The sequence below is a fragment of the Salvelinus namaycush genome, chromosome 5 (genome assembly GCF_016432855.1).
Source record: "Salvelinus namaycush isolate Seneca chromosome 5, SaNama_1.0, whole genome shotgun sequence".
Classification (NCBI taxonomy): domain Eukaryota; kingdom Metazoa; phylum Chordata; class Actinopteri; order Salmoniformes; family Salmonidae; genus Salvelinus; species Salvelinus namaycush.
In genome coordinates, this window is record NC_052311.1 from 60,489,378 (window position 1) to 60,507,087 (window position 17,710).

General features: G+C 43.8%; 3 protein-coding genes across 3 annotated transcripts in view; 2 read left to right on the forward strand and 1 right to left on the reverse strand.

The window, feature by feature from the left end:
- The window catches only part of LOC120048605 (cell adhesion molecule 4-like), a 752,359-nt gene that overhangs the window by 276,540 nt on the left and 458,109 nt on the right, over positions 1 to 17,710 (forward strand). The window lies entirely within an intron of this gene.
- Positions 19 to 3,430, reverse strand: LOC120048594 (lymphocyte activation gene 3 protein-like). The gene is made up of 8 exons (XM_038994692.1): positions 3,260 to 3,430; positions 2,968 to 3,100; positions 2,402 to 2,610; positions 1,831 to 2,091; positions 1,376 to 1,681; positions 926 to 1,183; positions 469 to 590; positions 19 to 366 (listed from the first exon to the last, which is right to left on the reverse strand). The coding sequence occupies exons 1-8, from the start codon at positions 3,300 to 3,302 to the stop codon at positions 256 to 258; spliced, it is 1,443 nt and encodes a 480-aa protein (XP_038850620.1). The 5' UTR covers positions 3,303 to 3,430; the 3' UTR covers positions 19 to 255.
- On the forward strand, positions 14,001 to 16,157 carry mrpl51 (mitochondrial ribosomal protein L51). The gene is made up of 4 exons (XM_038994719.1): positions 14,001 to 14,225; positions 14,528 to 14,616; positions 14,909 to 15,016; positions 15,548 to 16,157. The coding sequence occupies exons 2-4, from the start codon at positions 14,535 to 14,537 to the stop codon at positions 15,742 to 15,744; spliced, it is 387 nt and encodes a 128-aa protein (XP_038850647.1). The 5' UTR covers positions 14,001 to 14,225; positions 14,528 to 14,534; the 3' UTR covers positions 15,745 to 16,157.

Sequence of the window (17,710 nt, forward strand, 5' to 3'; positions counted from 1 at the left end):
TAATTTTATTCTCAGTCATTCATTATATTACAAAAGTCTAATAGGTGGTTAAGGTGCCGGTAGTGAAAAATAAGTCATAGATATACAAAATCAGTCACATTTCAAATAAAAGATCAATCACATTTGTTTTGGTGAAAATATGAAAGAAACTGCTACAATTGTCTGCACTGAATTAATATGTACAAATACCACATAATCTCCCAACTGATCGTAGACATGTCAAATGATTTCAAACGTCATATTGCAGAGTCTCCTCTATTTGGAGATCTCATCTTCTTTCACTCTGTTCCTCTCTCTGTCCTCTCTCTCGTTAGCAATGGTGTGAACAATGGTCTCCAGGGCAGGGTACAGCAGGATCAGCTTGCGCTGTAGAGGAGATTAAATAAGTATTACATAAACCTTTTCAAAACGTATTTTCCATGTCAACGTGGATTTAAGGAAAACACACACATCTGTAGTTGAACGTACCCTCCGATAGTTCCTGTACATCTGCACCAAGACCAACAGCAGCACCAAGAGGAAGAAACCCAGGCCGGCTACCACGGCAACATTACTGGAAGAACCTGTCTCATTATCTCCCATCAGACCACCTGATCAACCAAGACAGAACAAGGATACATTTTAGTTTACATCTGAGTAATTTAGCAGACGCTCTTATCCAGAGCAACTTACAGGAGCAATTAGAGTTGAGTGCCTTTCTCAAAGGCACATCGACAGATTTTTCACCAATCGGCTTGGGGATTCGAACGAGCGACCTTTCGGTTATTGGCACAATGCTCTTAACTGCTAGGCTACCTTCCGCCCCTGTGTCTAATTATGACAAACGTTTTACATCTTGCTGATATTTGTTGCATTTGAAATGTGTCTACATCTACCTAGATCCATGCAAATAGACAGTGAATCAAAGTAGGCAGATAGGACTTACTCATCAGATGTAGGTGGTATGTCACGCTCCCCAGAGCTCCTTCTTTCCCGTGGAATCGACAAGCCCATTCGCCAGAGTTACTGTCTGTCACTCTGTTGATCCCCAGGACACTCCCTTTCTGGACGGAGCTCTCTGATTGGGTGCCATTGAGGTCATAGGTCACTCGGACCCACTCGTATTCAGTGACCTCGCTGGCGTCGCTGAGGTGACAGGTCAGTGAGACTGGGGCCTTCTGGGTAGATGGTGAGTTGCTGAGCACTGAGTAGAGAGAACACACAGGATCATCATTAGCATTGTGATTGCTAATTCTAAAGCACCATTTTCACATCTCATCTCAAACATTTTACTTAAATGCTTGCCATTTTGCAGAAAGGGACAACTCACATTAGGCATTCAAATGAGGAGACGCTACAATATCATACCATCATCCATTTTCTATGCCTGGCTCACCTTGGGCAGTCACCAGCTGCATCTCCCTGGTTACCCGGTGCCCCTCCACTGTCCCTGAGCACCTGTACCTGCCCCCGTCCCCCTGCCCCACTTGCCCCACACCCACAGACCTGTCCCAGGGAGGGAGGGATAGCAGGGAGGACAGGTTGAAGGAGGGTGGGAGTGGGAGAGCAGAGCCAGAGGTGTCCAGTCTCTCCCAGACTGTGTCTGATGGGGTGAGTCCAGTGGAGAACACACAGGGGAGGGTGACAGCAGACCCCACCTCAGCATACACCTTGGCACTGGCACTGGAGGGGTTAACGATACCTGAGCGAGAGAAGAGACGGGGGAAGGTGATGGATAGGAGAGAAGGGAGAAAGACATAGAAAACTTAATATTAACCGTCTTCAATATATCAGCTGCATTTGAATGTTTTATTCCTTCCAAACATGACATCACTGTGTCTGAGCCCTCACCTCTCACTGTCAGGGCCGTGGTGGCCTTCCCTGGTTTCCTCCCTTTATGCACTACACAGCTCCAGTTACCCATCATGCCTGCAGATGCCTTGCTCTCCAAAACACTCGCCTGGTTCTTTGAAAGGACATAATCTGCACTGTCAGGGTAAACTCGCTTCTCGTTGAGCATCCAGCTCACTGTCGCCTCCTGTGGCCACGGAGAGACATTGCAAGTGATTGTCATTTTGTTGCCCTCCACTGGAGCAGGTGGGGAGATGGATACTGTGAAAGAAAGACATGGGTAAGTAAGAGCAATGAGATGTTATTCATATTCACAGGTTTATGATATGTGTGACTGTATGATAAACAGCAGATAAATATAGTTATAAATTGTTATTAGAGCATGTAAATATCACTTTAAAATGACTGCAAATATCACTTTAAAATGACTGTAAATATCACTTTAAAATGATGCAAATATCACTTTAAAATGATGCAAATATCACTTTAAAATGACTGTAAATATCACTGAAAGTTAATTTAATTTTCCACACAGTATTTCATATAAGTTACTGTTATTTTAGCTCCTTACCTTTGATGACCCTGAGGAGGATCCTCTTAGAGATGTTTTTCTCGCCATCCTGCACCATGCAGGTGTACTTTCCGCTGTCCTCCTCCCTCACCTCCTTTATGTACAGGCTGTAGTCACCAGCTCCAACCTCTGAATGGGGGCATCGAACACGCTGGGCAGCTCCTATTCCCCAGTGCTCCAGTCCACTCTTTCCCTTTCTCCATACCGTCCTGAGAGAAAGAGGAAGAGATGCTAAGTTTGAAACATGACACTTGTATTGTACAGACATACAGATCAATAGCAATATATTGCTATGCTCTCCTATAGAACACTTTCAACACAGAACAATGTATTAAGAGATCAAGAGATCAAGAGAAAGAAAGACCAGAATAGAGATAGATGAAAAGGGAATCTTTGAGGATATTGGAGTCACAGAGGTAGACAGAGACAGAGAGGATGAGAGAGATGAAAAGGGAATCTTTGAGGATATTGGAGTCACAGAGGTAGACAGAGACAGAGAGGATTAGAGAGATGAATAGGGAGAAGGAGAGCATGAAAGACATGGACCGAGAGAAAGGCAGTCATACCCCTCAAGGTCCTTGCTCCAGAGGACGATGGCTGCAGAGGTGGAGGGAGAGCGACACACGCAGGGTAACACTGCCTGGGACCCTGCCTCTGCGAACATCTCAGTATACTCAGACAGACACTGACACCGACCCCCTGAACAAATACACATACTGTATGAATACACACACATACTGAATCCTCCATCCGTAAGTACACATCAAAGCATGTCATAACATTTCTTTAAATCAGTTTAAATTGCAACACATTTTCATTTAAAAAAACAATGACTACAGATCATCTGTAAGGTCTCACCTGTCACTAACAGGGATGTTCCCAAGAGGAGGAACTGCCACATGGTCTCTTCTTTTCTCTTTTTTCCTTTCTTCTGAAGTTTTGATCAACAGATTGTTGTTGCAAACCTAGCTTAGTATTTTCTCTCTGCGTCCCTCTTTGATCTCTTGCTGTTGTGTGTTTCTGTCAATTGGGGCTGGGTATATAAAGGCCTGTAGGTGTGAGTTGTGGGAAGAGGGAGGTGCCTAAGCAGGTAGTCCCTCTCCTGGTCATGTGACATGAGCAACGAGGCGGTCTTTGTTGCGGTTTGTGTCAGTCTCGCTGACGCAACATGGAAACTGTCAGACAGCCACACAAACAGGGAATCCTACATGCTCCCTTCCACGGATTCTCTTTCTCCCTCCCCCTCTCTCTCTCCCTCTCTCTTTCCCCCCTCCCTCTCGCTCTCTCTCTCGCTCTCTCTCTCCCTCCCCTCTCTCTCTTTCTCCACCCCCCCTCTCTCTCTCCCCCTCCCCCTCCTCTCTCTCTCTCTCTCTTTTTCTCTCTCTCTCCCCCTTCACCCCTCCTTTATCTCTCTTTCCCTCCCCCTCTCTCCCCCCCCCTCTCTCCCCCCCCCTCTCTCTCCCCCCCTCTCTCTGCTCAAGTTCTGCAAAGTTGAATTTGATCTGTTACTCTACCTTTAATTACCTTACCTTGGTATACCTTGGTATAAAAAACACTGTATTACAAAACATACATCATATCATCAGAAACATGCAGTACTGTAATACACAGTATTCATATATTTATGTATTTCTACTCAGTGGAACTTACAGGAAGCACAGGGTTGCCGAAAGTGTGCACAATCTAACCACTGTATCCTTCCACATTGATCATCATGCAGTTCTCACTGCTGTAAGTTACCAGCTCACCAGCATACATGGGAGGACAGGGCCGGTTCCAGTAATGCAAGTCATTGAATGGTGGTTGGCTTTGTTTTGGTGGAGAATACATGATGATGATGATAGCGACTTCCATCTCCCTTTACGTCTCTCTCTTTCTCGCTCTCTGCCTCAGTCATACACGGCTATTCTGAAGCTTAGGGACAATATTTGAGTTTATAGCATCAGGTTCCCATCATACCACCTATACTGCTCTATAGTTTCAGACAGACGGACGGGCGGACGGGCGGGCGGACGGATAGATGAAGTCGGAAGTTTACATACACTTAGGTTGGAGTCATTAAAACTTGTTTTTCAACCACTTCACAAATTTCTTGTTAACAAACTATAGTTTTGGCAAGTCTGTTAGGACATCTACTTTGTGCATGACACAAGTAATTTTTCCAACAATTGTTAACAGACAGGTTGTTTCACTTTTAATTCACTGTATCACAATTCCAGTGAGTCAGAAGTTTACATACACCAAGTTGACTGTGCTTTTGAACAGCTTAGAAAATTCCAGAAAATGATGTCATGGCTTTAGAAGCTTCTGAGAGGCTAATTGACATAATTTGAGTCAATTAGAGGTGTACCTGTGGATGTATTTCAAAGCCTACCTTCAAACTCAGTGCCTCTTTGCTTGATATCATGGGAAAATCAAAAGAAATCAGCCAAGAACTCAGAAAAATAAATTGTAGACCTCCTGTCACGATCGTCTTCTTGAGAGAGAGTGGACCAAGGCGCAGCGGGTGATGAATACATAACGATTTATTTCAAACAGACGAAACACTGACAAAACACTAGAACAAACTACAAAACAATAAACGAAGGCAACAGACCTGAAACAAACGAACTTACATATAGACGAAGGACGCAAGAACAGGAACAGACTACCTAAAACGAACGAACAAAACGAAACAGTCCCATGTGGATTACACAGACACAGGAACAATCAAACAGTGAGAACAACCTACCTTAATATGACTCTCAATCAGAGGAAACGCCAAACACCTGCCTCTAATTGAGAGCCATACCAGGCAACCCATTAACCCAACATAGAAAACACATAACATAGACTACCCACCCAAACTCACGCCCTGACCAATTAAACACATACCAAACAACAGAAAACAGGTCAGGAACGTGACAGAACCCCCCCCTCAAGGTGCGAACTCCGGGCGCACCCCTAAAACTCAAGGGGAGGGTCTGGGTGGGCATCTGTCCGCGGTGGCGGCTCCGGCGGTGGACGAGGACACCACTCCACCACTGTCTTTGTCCACCTCCTTAGCGTCCCTTGAGTGGCGACCCTCGCCCCCGACCATGGTCCAGGAACCTTCACCAACGCCCCTCTACAATGGAGGAGACAACTCAGGACAGAGAGGTAGTTCAGGACAAAGAGGTAGCTAAGGACAGAGAGGTAGCTCAGGACAGAGAGGTAGCTTAGGACAGAGGGACAACTCTGGACTAGTGGCAGCTCCGGACTGAGTGGCAGCTCATGACTGGAAGGCAGCTCATGACTGGAGGGCAGCTCATGACTGGAGGGCAGCTCATGACTGGAGGGCAGCTCATGACTGGAGGGCCGCTCATGACTGGAGGGCAGCTCATGACTGGAGGGCAGCTCATGACTGGAGGGCAGCTCATGACTGGAGGGCAGCTCATGACTGGAGGGCAGCTCATGACTGTAGGGCAGCTCATGACTGGAGGGCAGCTCATGACTGGAGGGCAGCTCATGACTGGAGGGCAGCTCTGGCAGCTCCTGACTGGCTGGCGGCTCTGGCAGCTCCTGACTGGCTGGCGTCTCTGGCAGCTCCTGACTGGCTGGCGTCTCTGGCAGCTCCTGACTGGCTGGCGTCTCTGGCAGCTCCTGACTGGCTGGCGTCTCTGGCAGCTCCTGACTGGCTGGCGTCTCTGGCAGCTCCTGACTGACGGACGGCTCTAGCGGCTCCTGACTGACGGACGGCTCTAATGGCTCGGGACAGACGGGCGGCTCTAATGGCTCGTGGCAGACGGATGACTCAGATGGCGCTGGGCAGACAGATGGCTCAGATGGCGCTAGGCAGACGGATGGCTCAGACGGCGCTGGGCAGACGAGCAGTGCAGGCGGCGTTGAGCAGACGAGCAGCGCAGGCAGTTCAGACGGCGCTGGGCAGGCAGGCAGCTCAGACGGCGCTGGACAGACGAGCAGTGCAGGCGGCGTTGGGCAGACAGCCGACTCTGACCTGCTGAGGCGCACAGTAGGCCTGGTGCGTGGTGCCGGAACTGGTGGTACCGGACTGGAGACACGCACCTCAAGGCTAGTGCGGGGAGCAGGAACAGGGCACACTGGACTCTCGATGCGCACTATAGGCCTGGTGCGTGGTACCGGAACTGGAGGTACCGGGCTGAGGGCACGCACCTCAGGGCGAGTGCGGGGAGAAGGAACAGTGCGTACAGGGCTCTGGAGACGCACAGGAGGCTTGATGCGTGGTGCCGAAACTGGAGGTACTGAGCTTGAGACACGCACCACAGGGAGAGTGCGTGTAGGAGGAACAGGGCTCTGGAGACGCACTGGAAGCCTGGTGCGTGGTGTAGGCACTGGTAGTACTGAGCTGGGGCGGGAAGGTGGCGCCGGATATACCGGACCGTGCAAGCGTACTGGCTCCTTTGAGCACTGAGCCTGCCCAACCTTACCTGGTTGCATGCTCCCCGTAGCCCGTCCAGTGCGGGGAGGTGGAATAACCCGCACTGGGCTGTGTTTGCGAACCGGGGACACCATGCGTAAGGCTGGTGCCATGTACACCGGCCCGAGGAGACGTACTGGAGGCCAGATATGTTGAGCCGGCTTCATGGCACTTGGCTCAATGCTCACTCTAGCCCGGCTAGTACGGGGAGGTGGAATAACCCGCACCGGGCTATGAACACGTACAGGAGACACCATGCGCTCTACTGCGTAACACGGTGTCTGCCCGTACTCTCGCTCTCCACGGTAAGCCCGGGAAGTTGGCGCAGGTCTCCTACCTGACTTCGCCACACTACCCTTTAGCCCCCCCCCCCCCCCAATACATTTTTGGGTTGTACTTGCGGGCTTCCAGCCTTGCTTCCGTGCTGCCTCCTCATATTGTCGCCTCTCCGCTTTAGATGCCTCCAGCTCCGCCTTGGGACGGCGACACTCCTCTGGCTCTGCCCAGGGTCCTTCTCCGTCCAGAATCTCTTCCCAAGTCCATTCCTCCTTGACCCACTGCTGCTGTCGCTGCTGTCCGTTAACCCGCTGCTTGATCCGGGTTTGGTGGGTGATTCTGTCACGATCGTCTTCTTGAGAGAGAGTGGACCAAGGCGCAGCGGGTGATGAATACATAACGATTTATTTCAAACAGACGAAACACTGACAAAACACTAGAACAAACTACAAAACAATAAACGAAGGCAACAGACCTGAAACAAACGAACTTACATATAGACGAAGGACGCAAGAACAGGAACAGACTACCTAAAACGAACGAACAAAACGAAACAGTCCCATGTGGATTACACAGACACAGGAACAATCACCCACAAACAAACAGTGAGAACAACCTACCTTAATATGACTCTCAATCAGAGGAAACGCCAAACACCTGCCTCTAATTGAGAGCCATACCAGGCAACCCATTAACCCAACATAGAAAACACATAACATAGACTACCCACCCAAACTCACGCCCTGACCAATTAAACACATACCAAACAACAGAAAACAGGTCAGGAACGTGACACCTCCATAAGTCTGGTTCATCCTTGGGAGCAATTTTCAAACACCTGAAGGTACCGCGTTCATCTGTACAAACAATAGTACGCAAGTATAAACACCACGGGACCACGCAGCCATCATACCGCTCAGGAAGGAGACGCATTCTGTCTCCTAGAGATGAACGTACTTTGGTGTGAAAAGTGCAAATCAATCCCAGAACAACAGCAAAGAACCTTGTGAAGATGCTGGAGGAAACAGGTACAAAAGTATCTATATCCACAGTAAAACGAGTCCTTTATCGACATAACCTGAAAGGCCACTCAGCAAGGAAGAAGCCACTGCTCCAAAACCGCCATAAAAAAAGCCAGATACTTGCAAGCCGAAGAACACCATCCCAACCGTGTCCCAATGGCAGCATCATGTTGTGGCGGTGCTTTGCTGCAGGAGGGACTGGTGCACTTCACAAAATAGATGGCATCATGAGGATGGAAAATTATGTGGATATAGTGAAGCAACATCTCAAGACATCAGTCAGGAAGTTAAAGCTTGGTTGCAAATGGGTCTTCCAAATGGACAATGACCCCAAGCATACTTCCAAAGTTGTGGAGAAATGGCTTAAGGACAACAAAGTCAAGGTATTGGAGTGGCCATCACAAAGTCCTGACCTAAATCCTATAGAACATTTGTGGGCGGAACTGAAAAAGTGTGTGTGAGCAGGGAGGCCTACAAACCTGACTCAGTTACACCAGCTTTGTCAGGAGGAATGGGCCAAAATTCACCCAACTTATTGTGGGAAGCTTGTGGAAGTCTACCCGAAACGTTTGACCCAAGTTAAACAATTTAAAGGCAATGCTACCAAATACTAATTGATCAATTAAACTTCTGACCCACTGGGAATGTGATGAAAGAAATAAAAGCTGAAATAAATCATTCTCTCTACTATTATTCTGACCTTTCACATTCTCAAAATAAAGTGGTGATCCTAACTGACCTAAGACAGGGAATTTTTACTAGGATTAAATGTCAGGAATTGTGAAAAACTGAGTTTAAATGTATTTGGATGGATGGATGTATAGATGGATAGATATATGAAAATGTGTGGGTGAAGACCCAAGAGTTGTTTGTGGTCTTGTAGCTGCCATATTTTCCCCTGGTTCAGACAGTAGTGAATCTCTCTGTGTTGGATACATCTTTTAATATTTTTATCTCATCTATCAACCCCCTCCCCCACTACTCTCTTCAAAACCTCAAAACATTTCCATGTAAACCTGTTGAAATCACAGGCTGTGTGTTTTTGGCCCACATTTGGTGGCTCAGTGAGTACATTGGGACCACAACCCCCGCCCCCTCCTTCTCTCTCTTTCTTGCTGGCTTTCGGGGTCTGTGAATCAGATTCATGAGGTGGTCTTTCCTCCTGCTGATCTTTAAATGTACATACTGTATTTAAATCCACAGTTAGGCAGTGATGAGGGAAAGTCTTAAACAGACAGATGCCCCTCACATGGAAACAATAGATGACAATGAGGATGAAAAAAACCTACAGTATGCAAATCAACCTGAAGTCGGAAAATATTTCAACTAGATATCTTCAGTCTAAATGTTTCAACAGGATAACTCATCTGTTCCTGTCCCTCTCTCTCATCACGTCACATCACTCAATCTCGACCTCAATCCAGCACACTGATGTTACAAAACTATAGGAATTATAGTTCAAATCACTCTTAATTGTGCATAGCATTTTGATGTTGAATTTGTATTTGAATTAGCATTTTGTGTTTGGTCGATTTAAACTGGGCTCATATAGGCATACATCAAATAAATGAATCAAACTTTGAGCTGTGAAATATTTCAATACACTTCACTTCAGTGGACAGTGCACCAAGGAATGAAATTGGAATGAATGAATGAATGAATGAAATTAGATTTTTGTGTCAAATTGCCAGTTGGTAACCCATTAATTGACACATAAACAAACATTACAATAATTCACTGTGATAGTTCACTGATAATTTTTCTTCCGGTGTTCTCTGCAGTGCGCATCGCATAAAGAGTAAAATAAAAAATATTCTAAATCAATACATAATAGTAAATAAGGTTATCCAAACAATAATTGTATCCCTAGAGCAATAACAAACATACATACATACATACATACATACATACATACATACATACATACATACATACATACATACATACATACATACATACATACATACATACATATACAAACAAATAAATACAGAAAAATGAAACAGAAGGCATTTGACCCCAGTCTGGCCATATCAGTAGGCTGATATGACCAGCCTTTTACTGGCAGCTGAGAGGAGGTGGATGAGTGATGAGATAAGCTACATTCTGTCTGTTGAAAGGATGTACAGAACCTTCAGAAAGTATCACACCCTTTGATTTTTTCCACATTTTGTTGTGTTACAAAGTGGGATTAAAATATATTTAATTGTGATTTTTTTGTCAATGATCTACCAAAAATACTCTAACATCAAAGTGAAAGGAGAATTCTAACATTTGGAAAAACAAATATGAAAGATAAGTATTCAACCCCTGAGTCAATACATGTTAGAATCACCTTTGGCAGAGATTACAGCTGTGAGTCTTCCTGGGTAAGTCTCTAACAGCTTTCCACAACTGGATTGTGTAACAATTGCACATTATTCTTTTAAAAATTCTTCAAGCTCTGTCAAATTGTTTGTTGATCATTGAATACGTTTACATGCACACTAATAATTCTATATTAAACTGCTTATGGCAGTAGGCCGAGTATGGCAATAGTCATGTAAACACTTTAACCAATCAATCAAACGTATTTATAAAGCCCTTTTTACATCAGCAGATGTCACAACGTGCTATACAGAAACCCAGCCTAAAACCCCAAACAGCAAGCAATACAGTAGAAGCACTGTGGCTAGGAAACACTCCCTAGAAAGGCAGGAACCTAGGAAGAAACCTAGAGAAAAACCAGGCTCTGAGGGGTGGCCAGTCCTCTTCTGGCTGTGCCGGGTGGAGATAGTACATGGCCATTAAGGCCAGATTGTTCTTCAAGATGTTCAAACTTTCATAGATGACCAGCATGGTCATTCAGAGGTCGAGACAGCAGGTGCGGTAGAGAGAGAGAGAGGTAGAACGTCCGGTGAACAGGTCAGGGTTCCATAGCCGCAGGCAGCACAGTTGAAACTGGAGCAGCAACATGACCAGGTGGACTTGGGACAGCTAGGAGTCATGAGGCCAGGTAGTCCTGAGGCATGGCGCTAGGGCTCAGATCCTCTGGGAGGGGAGGAAGAGAGGGAGAGAGAATTAGAGGGAGCACACTTAACTTCACACAGAACACCAGATAAGACAGGATAATTACACCAGATATAAAAGACTGACCCTATGCCCCGGCACATAGACTATTGCAGCATAGATACTGGAGGCAGAGGCAGGGAGGGGGTCGGGGGACACTGTTTACAGTGCATTAGAAAAGTATTCAGACCCCTTGACTTTTTTCAAATGTTGTAAATGTTTTAAACAAACTATTATATTAATATGACTGTGCATGCAACTGTACACACTGCTAGACAACCATTTTCAGGTCTTGCCATAGATTTTCAAGCAGAATTAAGTCAAAACTGTAACCTGGTCACTCAGGAACATTCACTGTCTTCTTGGTAAGTAACTCCAGTGTAGATTTGGTCTTGTGTTTTAGGTTATTGTCCTGCTGAAAGGTAAATATTTAATCTCCCAGAGTCTGGTGGAAAGAACACTAAACCAGATTTTCCTCTAGAATTTTGCCTGTGCCTAGGTCCATTCCATTTATTTTTTATCCTGAAAAACTCCCCAGTACTTAACAATTACAAATGATTACATACCCATAACATGATGCAGCCTCCACTATGCTTGAACATTTGGAGAGTGGTACTCAGTAGTGTGTTGTGTTGGATTTGCTACAAACATAACACTTTGTATTCAGGACAACAAGTTAATTGCTTTGCCACATTTTTTTGCAGTATTACTTTGGTGCCTTGTTGCAAACAGGATGCATGTTTTTGAATATTTTTATTCTGTACAGGTTTCCTTTTATTCACTCTGTCAGTTACTGTAGGTTAGTATTGTGGAGTAATTACAATGTTGTTAATCCATCCTCAGTTTTCTCCTATCACAGCCATTAAACTCTGTAACTGTTTTAAAGTCACCATTGGCTTCATGGTGAAATCCCTGAGCTGTTTCCTTCCTCTCCGGCAACTGAGTAGGAAGGACGCCTGTATATTTTTAGTGACTAGGTCTATTTATACACCATTCAAAGTGTAATTCATAACTTCACCATGTTCAAAGGGATATTCTTCAATGTCTGCTTCTTCTTCTTTTTATTCAGGCTGTAACACAACAAATCGTGGAAGAAATGTAGGGGTGTGAATACTTTCTGAAGGCACTGTATATTAAATTGTTCTGTTCTGTTCAGCTGATTTTTAATCCAGATGTTGAACCTGAAGGTCTACAGTACACTCAGTGGTGGAAAAAGTACCCAGTTGTCATACTTGAGTAAAAGCATAGATTCCTTAATAGAAAGTTACTCAAGTAAAAGTGAAAATCAGCCAGTAAAATACTTCTTGAGTAAAAGTATACAAGTATTTGGTTTTAAATATACTTAAGTATCAAAAGTAGAAGTATAAATTATTTAAAATTCCTTATATTAATCAAAACAAAGTGTATTTGTCACATGCACCGAATAAAACAGGTGCAGACCTTGCTGTGAAATGCTTACTTACAAACCCTTAACCAACAATGCAGTTAAGAAAAATAGAGTTAAGAAAATATTTACTAAATAAACTAAAGTAACATAATAAAATAACAATAACAAGGCAACAGTATATATAGGGGGTATAGGTACCTAGTCAATGTTCTGGGGAACATGGGTTAGTCGAGGTAATTGAGGTAATATGTACATGAACGTAGGAGTGAAGGTGCAAGGCAGACAGCACAATTTTCTTGTTTTAAAGTGTATGGACAGCCAAGTGCACACTCTAACACTCAGACATAATTTACAAAAGATGCATTTGTGTTAAGTGAGTCCAAGGAGGCAGTAGGGATGACCACGTGTTCTCTTGATAAGTGCAAGAATTTGACCATATTCCTGTCCTGCTAAGCATTCAAAATGTAACAAGTACTTTTGGTTGTCAGGGAAAATGTATGGCGTAAAAAGTACAGTATTGTCTTTAAGAATGTAGTGGAGTAAAAGTAAAAGTTGTCCAAAATAAAAATAGTAAAGTACAGATACCCCAAAAAACTATTTAAATAGTACTTTAAAGTATTTTTACTTAAGTACTTTACACTACTGAATACACTGTCTGTGCACAGAATAATAATAAAAAACCAGCTATGTAGAACAATGATACACCAGGCTGTAAAGTCTCAATAAATGCAGCAATTATTCTCTCAAACTGTTTAGAGTTTGAATGTTTTTGTTTTTAAATAATTGGGTTTGGGTGTTTTTAAATGCATTTAAAAATAAATCCCAATTCTTACCTATCCACAATAATCATTCATATCACAAGTTATAGGTACCTATAGTTATTATTGATAGAATATCTCCTCTGCCATATAACATGAGACATTCTTCATATAAAGATTCCAAAATGGCCTTTCCTATACATTGCACTTGTGCAAATGCTTTGTAAACCCGGCCCGTAGATTTGCCAAAACATGCAGCCCCCTGCAATATTATCACAACATCTGGGCGTGCATGAGTATCAGACGTCAATATAGGTGTAGGGCCATCAATGGAATGTTGTTATATTTTTAGTAATGTGTTTTTCATTTTTATTTTCCGCTGAAGGACACTGACGTCAAAGCAGAACTGAAAATTAGACCGAATTAATTTCTGCTGTGCTTGCTTCTTTGAAACAGATGCCTTATTCCATTCAGCTGTTTTTGTTATAGTAAGACTGAAACCAACACAACGTGTGAGTGTGTCTTCATAGTGTTTATGCGTATGTGGTGTGGGGAAATGTATGAACGAATGTATCCACCTAGTGGATAAAATGTAGTCTACAGTAGTTCAGTTTGTAGACCTACAAAAAATGACAGCCCTATGAACAGATAATTGTGATGCGGATGTTTAGGGGTTTTACGGTAAATGTGCGTTGCATCATGGGAATAATAGTAAAATGGAGGTGCCCGTATGGCACGCATGACTTTATACATGTCGACGCTTTAAAACGTGAATTTCGATTTGTCTATAGTTAATGAACAGCTATTAATGCGTCCCTTTGTTTTGTATTAGATTTTAATTATCATATTAGATTTTAATTATCATATTAGCTTGACGAATAACGTTACAAGGTCATAAAGACGTGCAACGCTTCAGGTAAACATGGTCTTGCCTGTTTGCTACGCTAGCTGGCTGAGCTAACTTAGCTAGGTTAACTTGTAGGCAAAGAGGAACAGATTTTTATTTTAGCTAACGTTACAGTAGCTACCTCTCTTGTTTTTGCAAACATTGTACGTAATATTACACTAGTAACTAGGTAAAGTTACTAGGCTGTAGCAATATGTTTGTCGTGTAGCTGTATGTGCTGTACTGTACATGTTCTTATTTAGTTATCTAGTAAGTTTTAGCTAGCTATTTTACCTTTCCACAATGACTGACGACCTCTGTGTGTATTTCAGGTGAGCCATGTCTCTGTTGAGAGGGTTGCTGAAGGCTGGGGTGTCTCTTTGCCACTCCACACTACAAACAACCAGACAGATAAGCACGGGTATGTGTATAATACATTGATATTCAGATGCAATGTTTTGTAGCTGCTGTAAATGTCATAAAAGGCCTATTTTGCGTGCTCACAATTTTCCAACCAGGGCCCTGTGAATTTGATACCTCATACCAAGGCTATCTGTTTTAATGTGTGTACTACAAACAGGACACTGATACATTAGGTGTCATACAACCGTTGTTTATACTGTAGCATTAGTCATTATAGTTATTCTTGTCAATTTTACATTCTATTGGTACTGGAAGTAGCCCAGCTAATGAGATCAAAATGTGTGTTTCAGGTGTGTGCTGTCCAGTCCGTATGAATGCCATTCCTGAGCTGAAGAAGGTGGACAGGTGGACTGAGAAGAGGAGCATGTTTGGGGTTTATGACAACATAGGAATTTTAGGTAACTGGGAAGTTATCAGTTTCAAATCATAGCTCATTTGACCAGATGTCAAGACATTGAGTTGATGCATAACTTTAATATCTTTATGAAAGTGCTGCCCAGTCTCTTGGGACTCGAACCATTTCAGCAACATGACACTGTCCTCTGGACTAACTTAAAATCTACTATTGGTTACCAGTTAGATATGAAAATGGACACATGCTGAAAATGTCACTTTTGCCCCGTGCTAAAAATGTAATGTAAGGCTTCTGCCATATTGCCAGTTGATACAAAATGGTACAGTGCTGTCTTTTTGGGGTTAAACCAATTTCAGCACCATGGCATTGTCCACAAGTAAAGCCCAATCTACGAGGCTAAAGCCATTTCAGTTTCAGCAACATGCTGCTGTCCACAAGTGCTGTCCAGTTTCTATGGGGTTTGACCAATTTCAGCACCATTGCACTGTTCAGCAATACATAGACACGTGTCGAACTACACACACACACTCTCTCCCCTATAACAGGCCTTACATCTCTAACACGTTGTCTGTAGGTGAATTCAAAGCCCACCCTAAGGACCTGATCGTCGGACCGGTCTGGGTGAAGGGTTTCCGTGGCAACGAGCTGCAGCGTTTGACGAGGAAGAAAAGGATGGTAGGAGACAGGATGATGACGCAGGACAAACACGACATGGAGAAGAGGATCCGCTTCCTCTATCGACACTTCAACCGCTTTGGGAAACATCGCTGATCTGATCTGGGACTGAGCGGTCTGGCTAACAATGTTGAACTACTACTGTACTAACAACCTGCCCACTGGACCACATTCAGACTCTAAAGAGAGAAATGTGCACTACTTAGTTGTGCCACTTAGATTTTAATTCAGCCCCTTATACCATTTGGTAGTCACCTTTTCTTATATCAATATTGGGGTAAGAGGAAGCTGATTGCACATTTTCTTTTAAGTTGACAGCTGGAAAATGTTGGATTCATTTAGTATTGTTAGCACTAAATCAACACGCACATCTGTAAAATACATGTTTTGAGCCACACAAAAATGTGATGCTCTATGGTCGGTAAATATTATCACATTGGGGACTAATGTAAGTCATGTTGTGGGTATACCATGTGTTGTGTGAGATGATAATAAACAGAAGCTCATTACTTTTGAGTGATTTTATTGTAAGCCTGCATTAGTATTTGACCTTAAGGTAGTTAGTTATTTTGACCTAAATTGTTGATCCATGTGAATGTGCCTATAGCAGTAATTGATAACGTTATATATTCAATAATCAATCAGTTAACCAAATATTATATTTGACTAAGCATTCTACATATTAAATTGCCCCACGGCGTGGCTAGCGTGTTTTCAATGCAACCGATGGGGTTATATTGATCCATACCACAGCTCACTGCTGTGCAATAATGTTTACACTGCCTCCCCTCTCGTGTTGTATTCATGTACTAAAGAGGAATAACAGAGTTGTGGTCATGATGAAACTGGAATAAATCAAACATAGGGACAGATAGTGAGTAGTCTATAACTGGGTGTTAGTGAGAAGCCTAGTCGTCCCGGTGGAGAAGGGAGCGCTTACAAGTCAGAACGCGTGAGAGTGTGTGTGTGTGTGGGGGGGGGGGGGGTAGCGGAGTCAACATTCTGTACCAAGCAATGTACCGCAGTGTCGTCCTGCCGCCCTATCCGACACACAGAGAAAACTGCAGTACTGCAAAGTGTGGAGAGAGAGAGATGGGAGCGCAAGAAAGAGGAGGGAGGGGGCTGGGAAAGAGGTACCGCACCATCGTTATGAGTCCAACTGGAGAGAGAGAGAGAGAGAGAGAGGGGAAGGGGAGCGACGCATTATTGCAGTATAGTGCCATCACACAAACACACTAACGAAATTAGCGCACTAACCCATAAACCGACACACACATATACGCTTCCACACACTCGCCGGGAGAGGGGGAACAACCGTGGTGTTAGATAATTCAGAAATTAGACCACCGGAAAATAGTGAAATTATATAATTGGAAATCAGTTGTGTTTAGCTTTTGAAGGGGAACGTGCAACCTAAATCATTGGTGTGATTTTGAGCATCTCGACACCGCATTTTTGGAATATCACGACTTCTCTTGCATAGATTTATTATCTAAAGAAATTCACCAAGCATCCTTGGATTTATCTCTTATGGATTTTACGAACTGCAATTGAGAATCTGTGCATCACCCGTATTCACTTTCAACCTCTGGTTCCGTTGCCTTTCTTCGAGTGAATTATTATCCGACGCTTGCCTGGTTATTGCGGTACTTTGGGGATGACTTGCGGTGCAAAAGCATTGCTTTGAAATTACTGCACCAGCTTCTGCATCCGTTTGTTATTAACGCATCGATTTAATCAGTCGAGTCTCTGAGGTTCTGGACATCTTTGGACGACAGCAGAGATTTTTCCAATTGCTTTTTTGTGATTTCGCTTTTTACATTTTTTACTTCAGACCCTTCGCCCTTCGTCTCTCTCTCTCTCCCCCCGCCCTCCCCCACCGCTCACTGACAGTGAGTCAGTTCCAAGCAGCTGCATAGAAGATGTGAGTATCGATGCAGGGCTTCCTCTTTTTTACTTATTCTATTCATTGTTTCTATTCACGAAACATGATTTCTTCTAATATGTTGAGTATTTCTATCATGTTGTTAGGCTCTTTCTATGCTCTATTGATTTGTTCTAG

Coding starts and splice junctions, on each gene's coding strand:
- mrpl51 (XM_038994719.1), top strand. CDS start 14,535: ATGTCTCTGTTGAGAGGGTTGCTGAAGGCTGGGGTGTCTCTTTGCCAC. Junction 14,617..14,908: donor AACCAGACAGATAAGCACGG/GTATGTGTATAA, acceptor TGTGTGTTTCAG/GTGTGTGCTGTCCAGTCCGT. Junction 15,017..15,547: donor TGACAACATAGGAATTTTAG/GTAACTGGGAAG, acceptor CGTTGTCTGTAG/GTGAATTCAAAGCCCACCCT.
- LOC120048594 (XM_038994692.1), bottom strand. CDS start 3,302: ATGTGGCAGTTCCTCCTCTTGGGAACATCCCTGTTAGTGACAG. Junction 1,682..1,830: donor CACGGCCCTGACAGTGAGAG/GTGAGGGCTCAG, acceptor TCTCTCGCTCAG/GTATCGTTAACCCCTCCAGT. Junction 591..925: donor ATACCACCTACATCTGATGA/GTAAGTCCTATC, acceptor TTGGTTGATCAG/GTGGTCTGATGGGAGATAAT.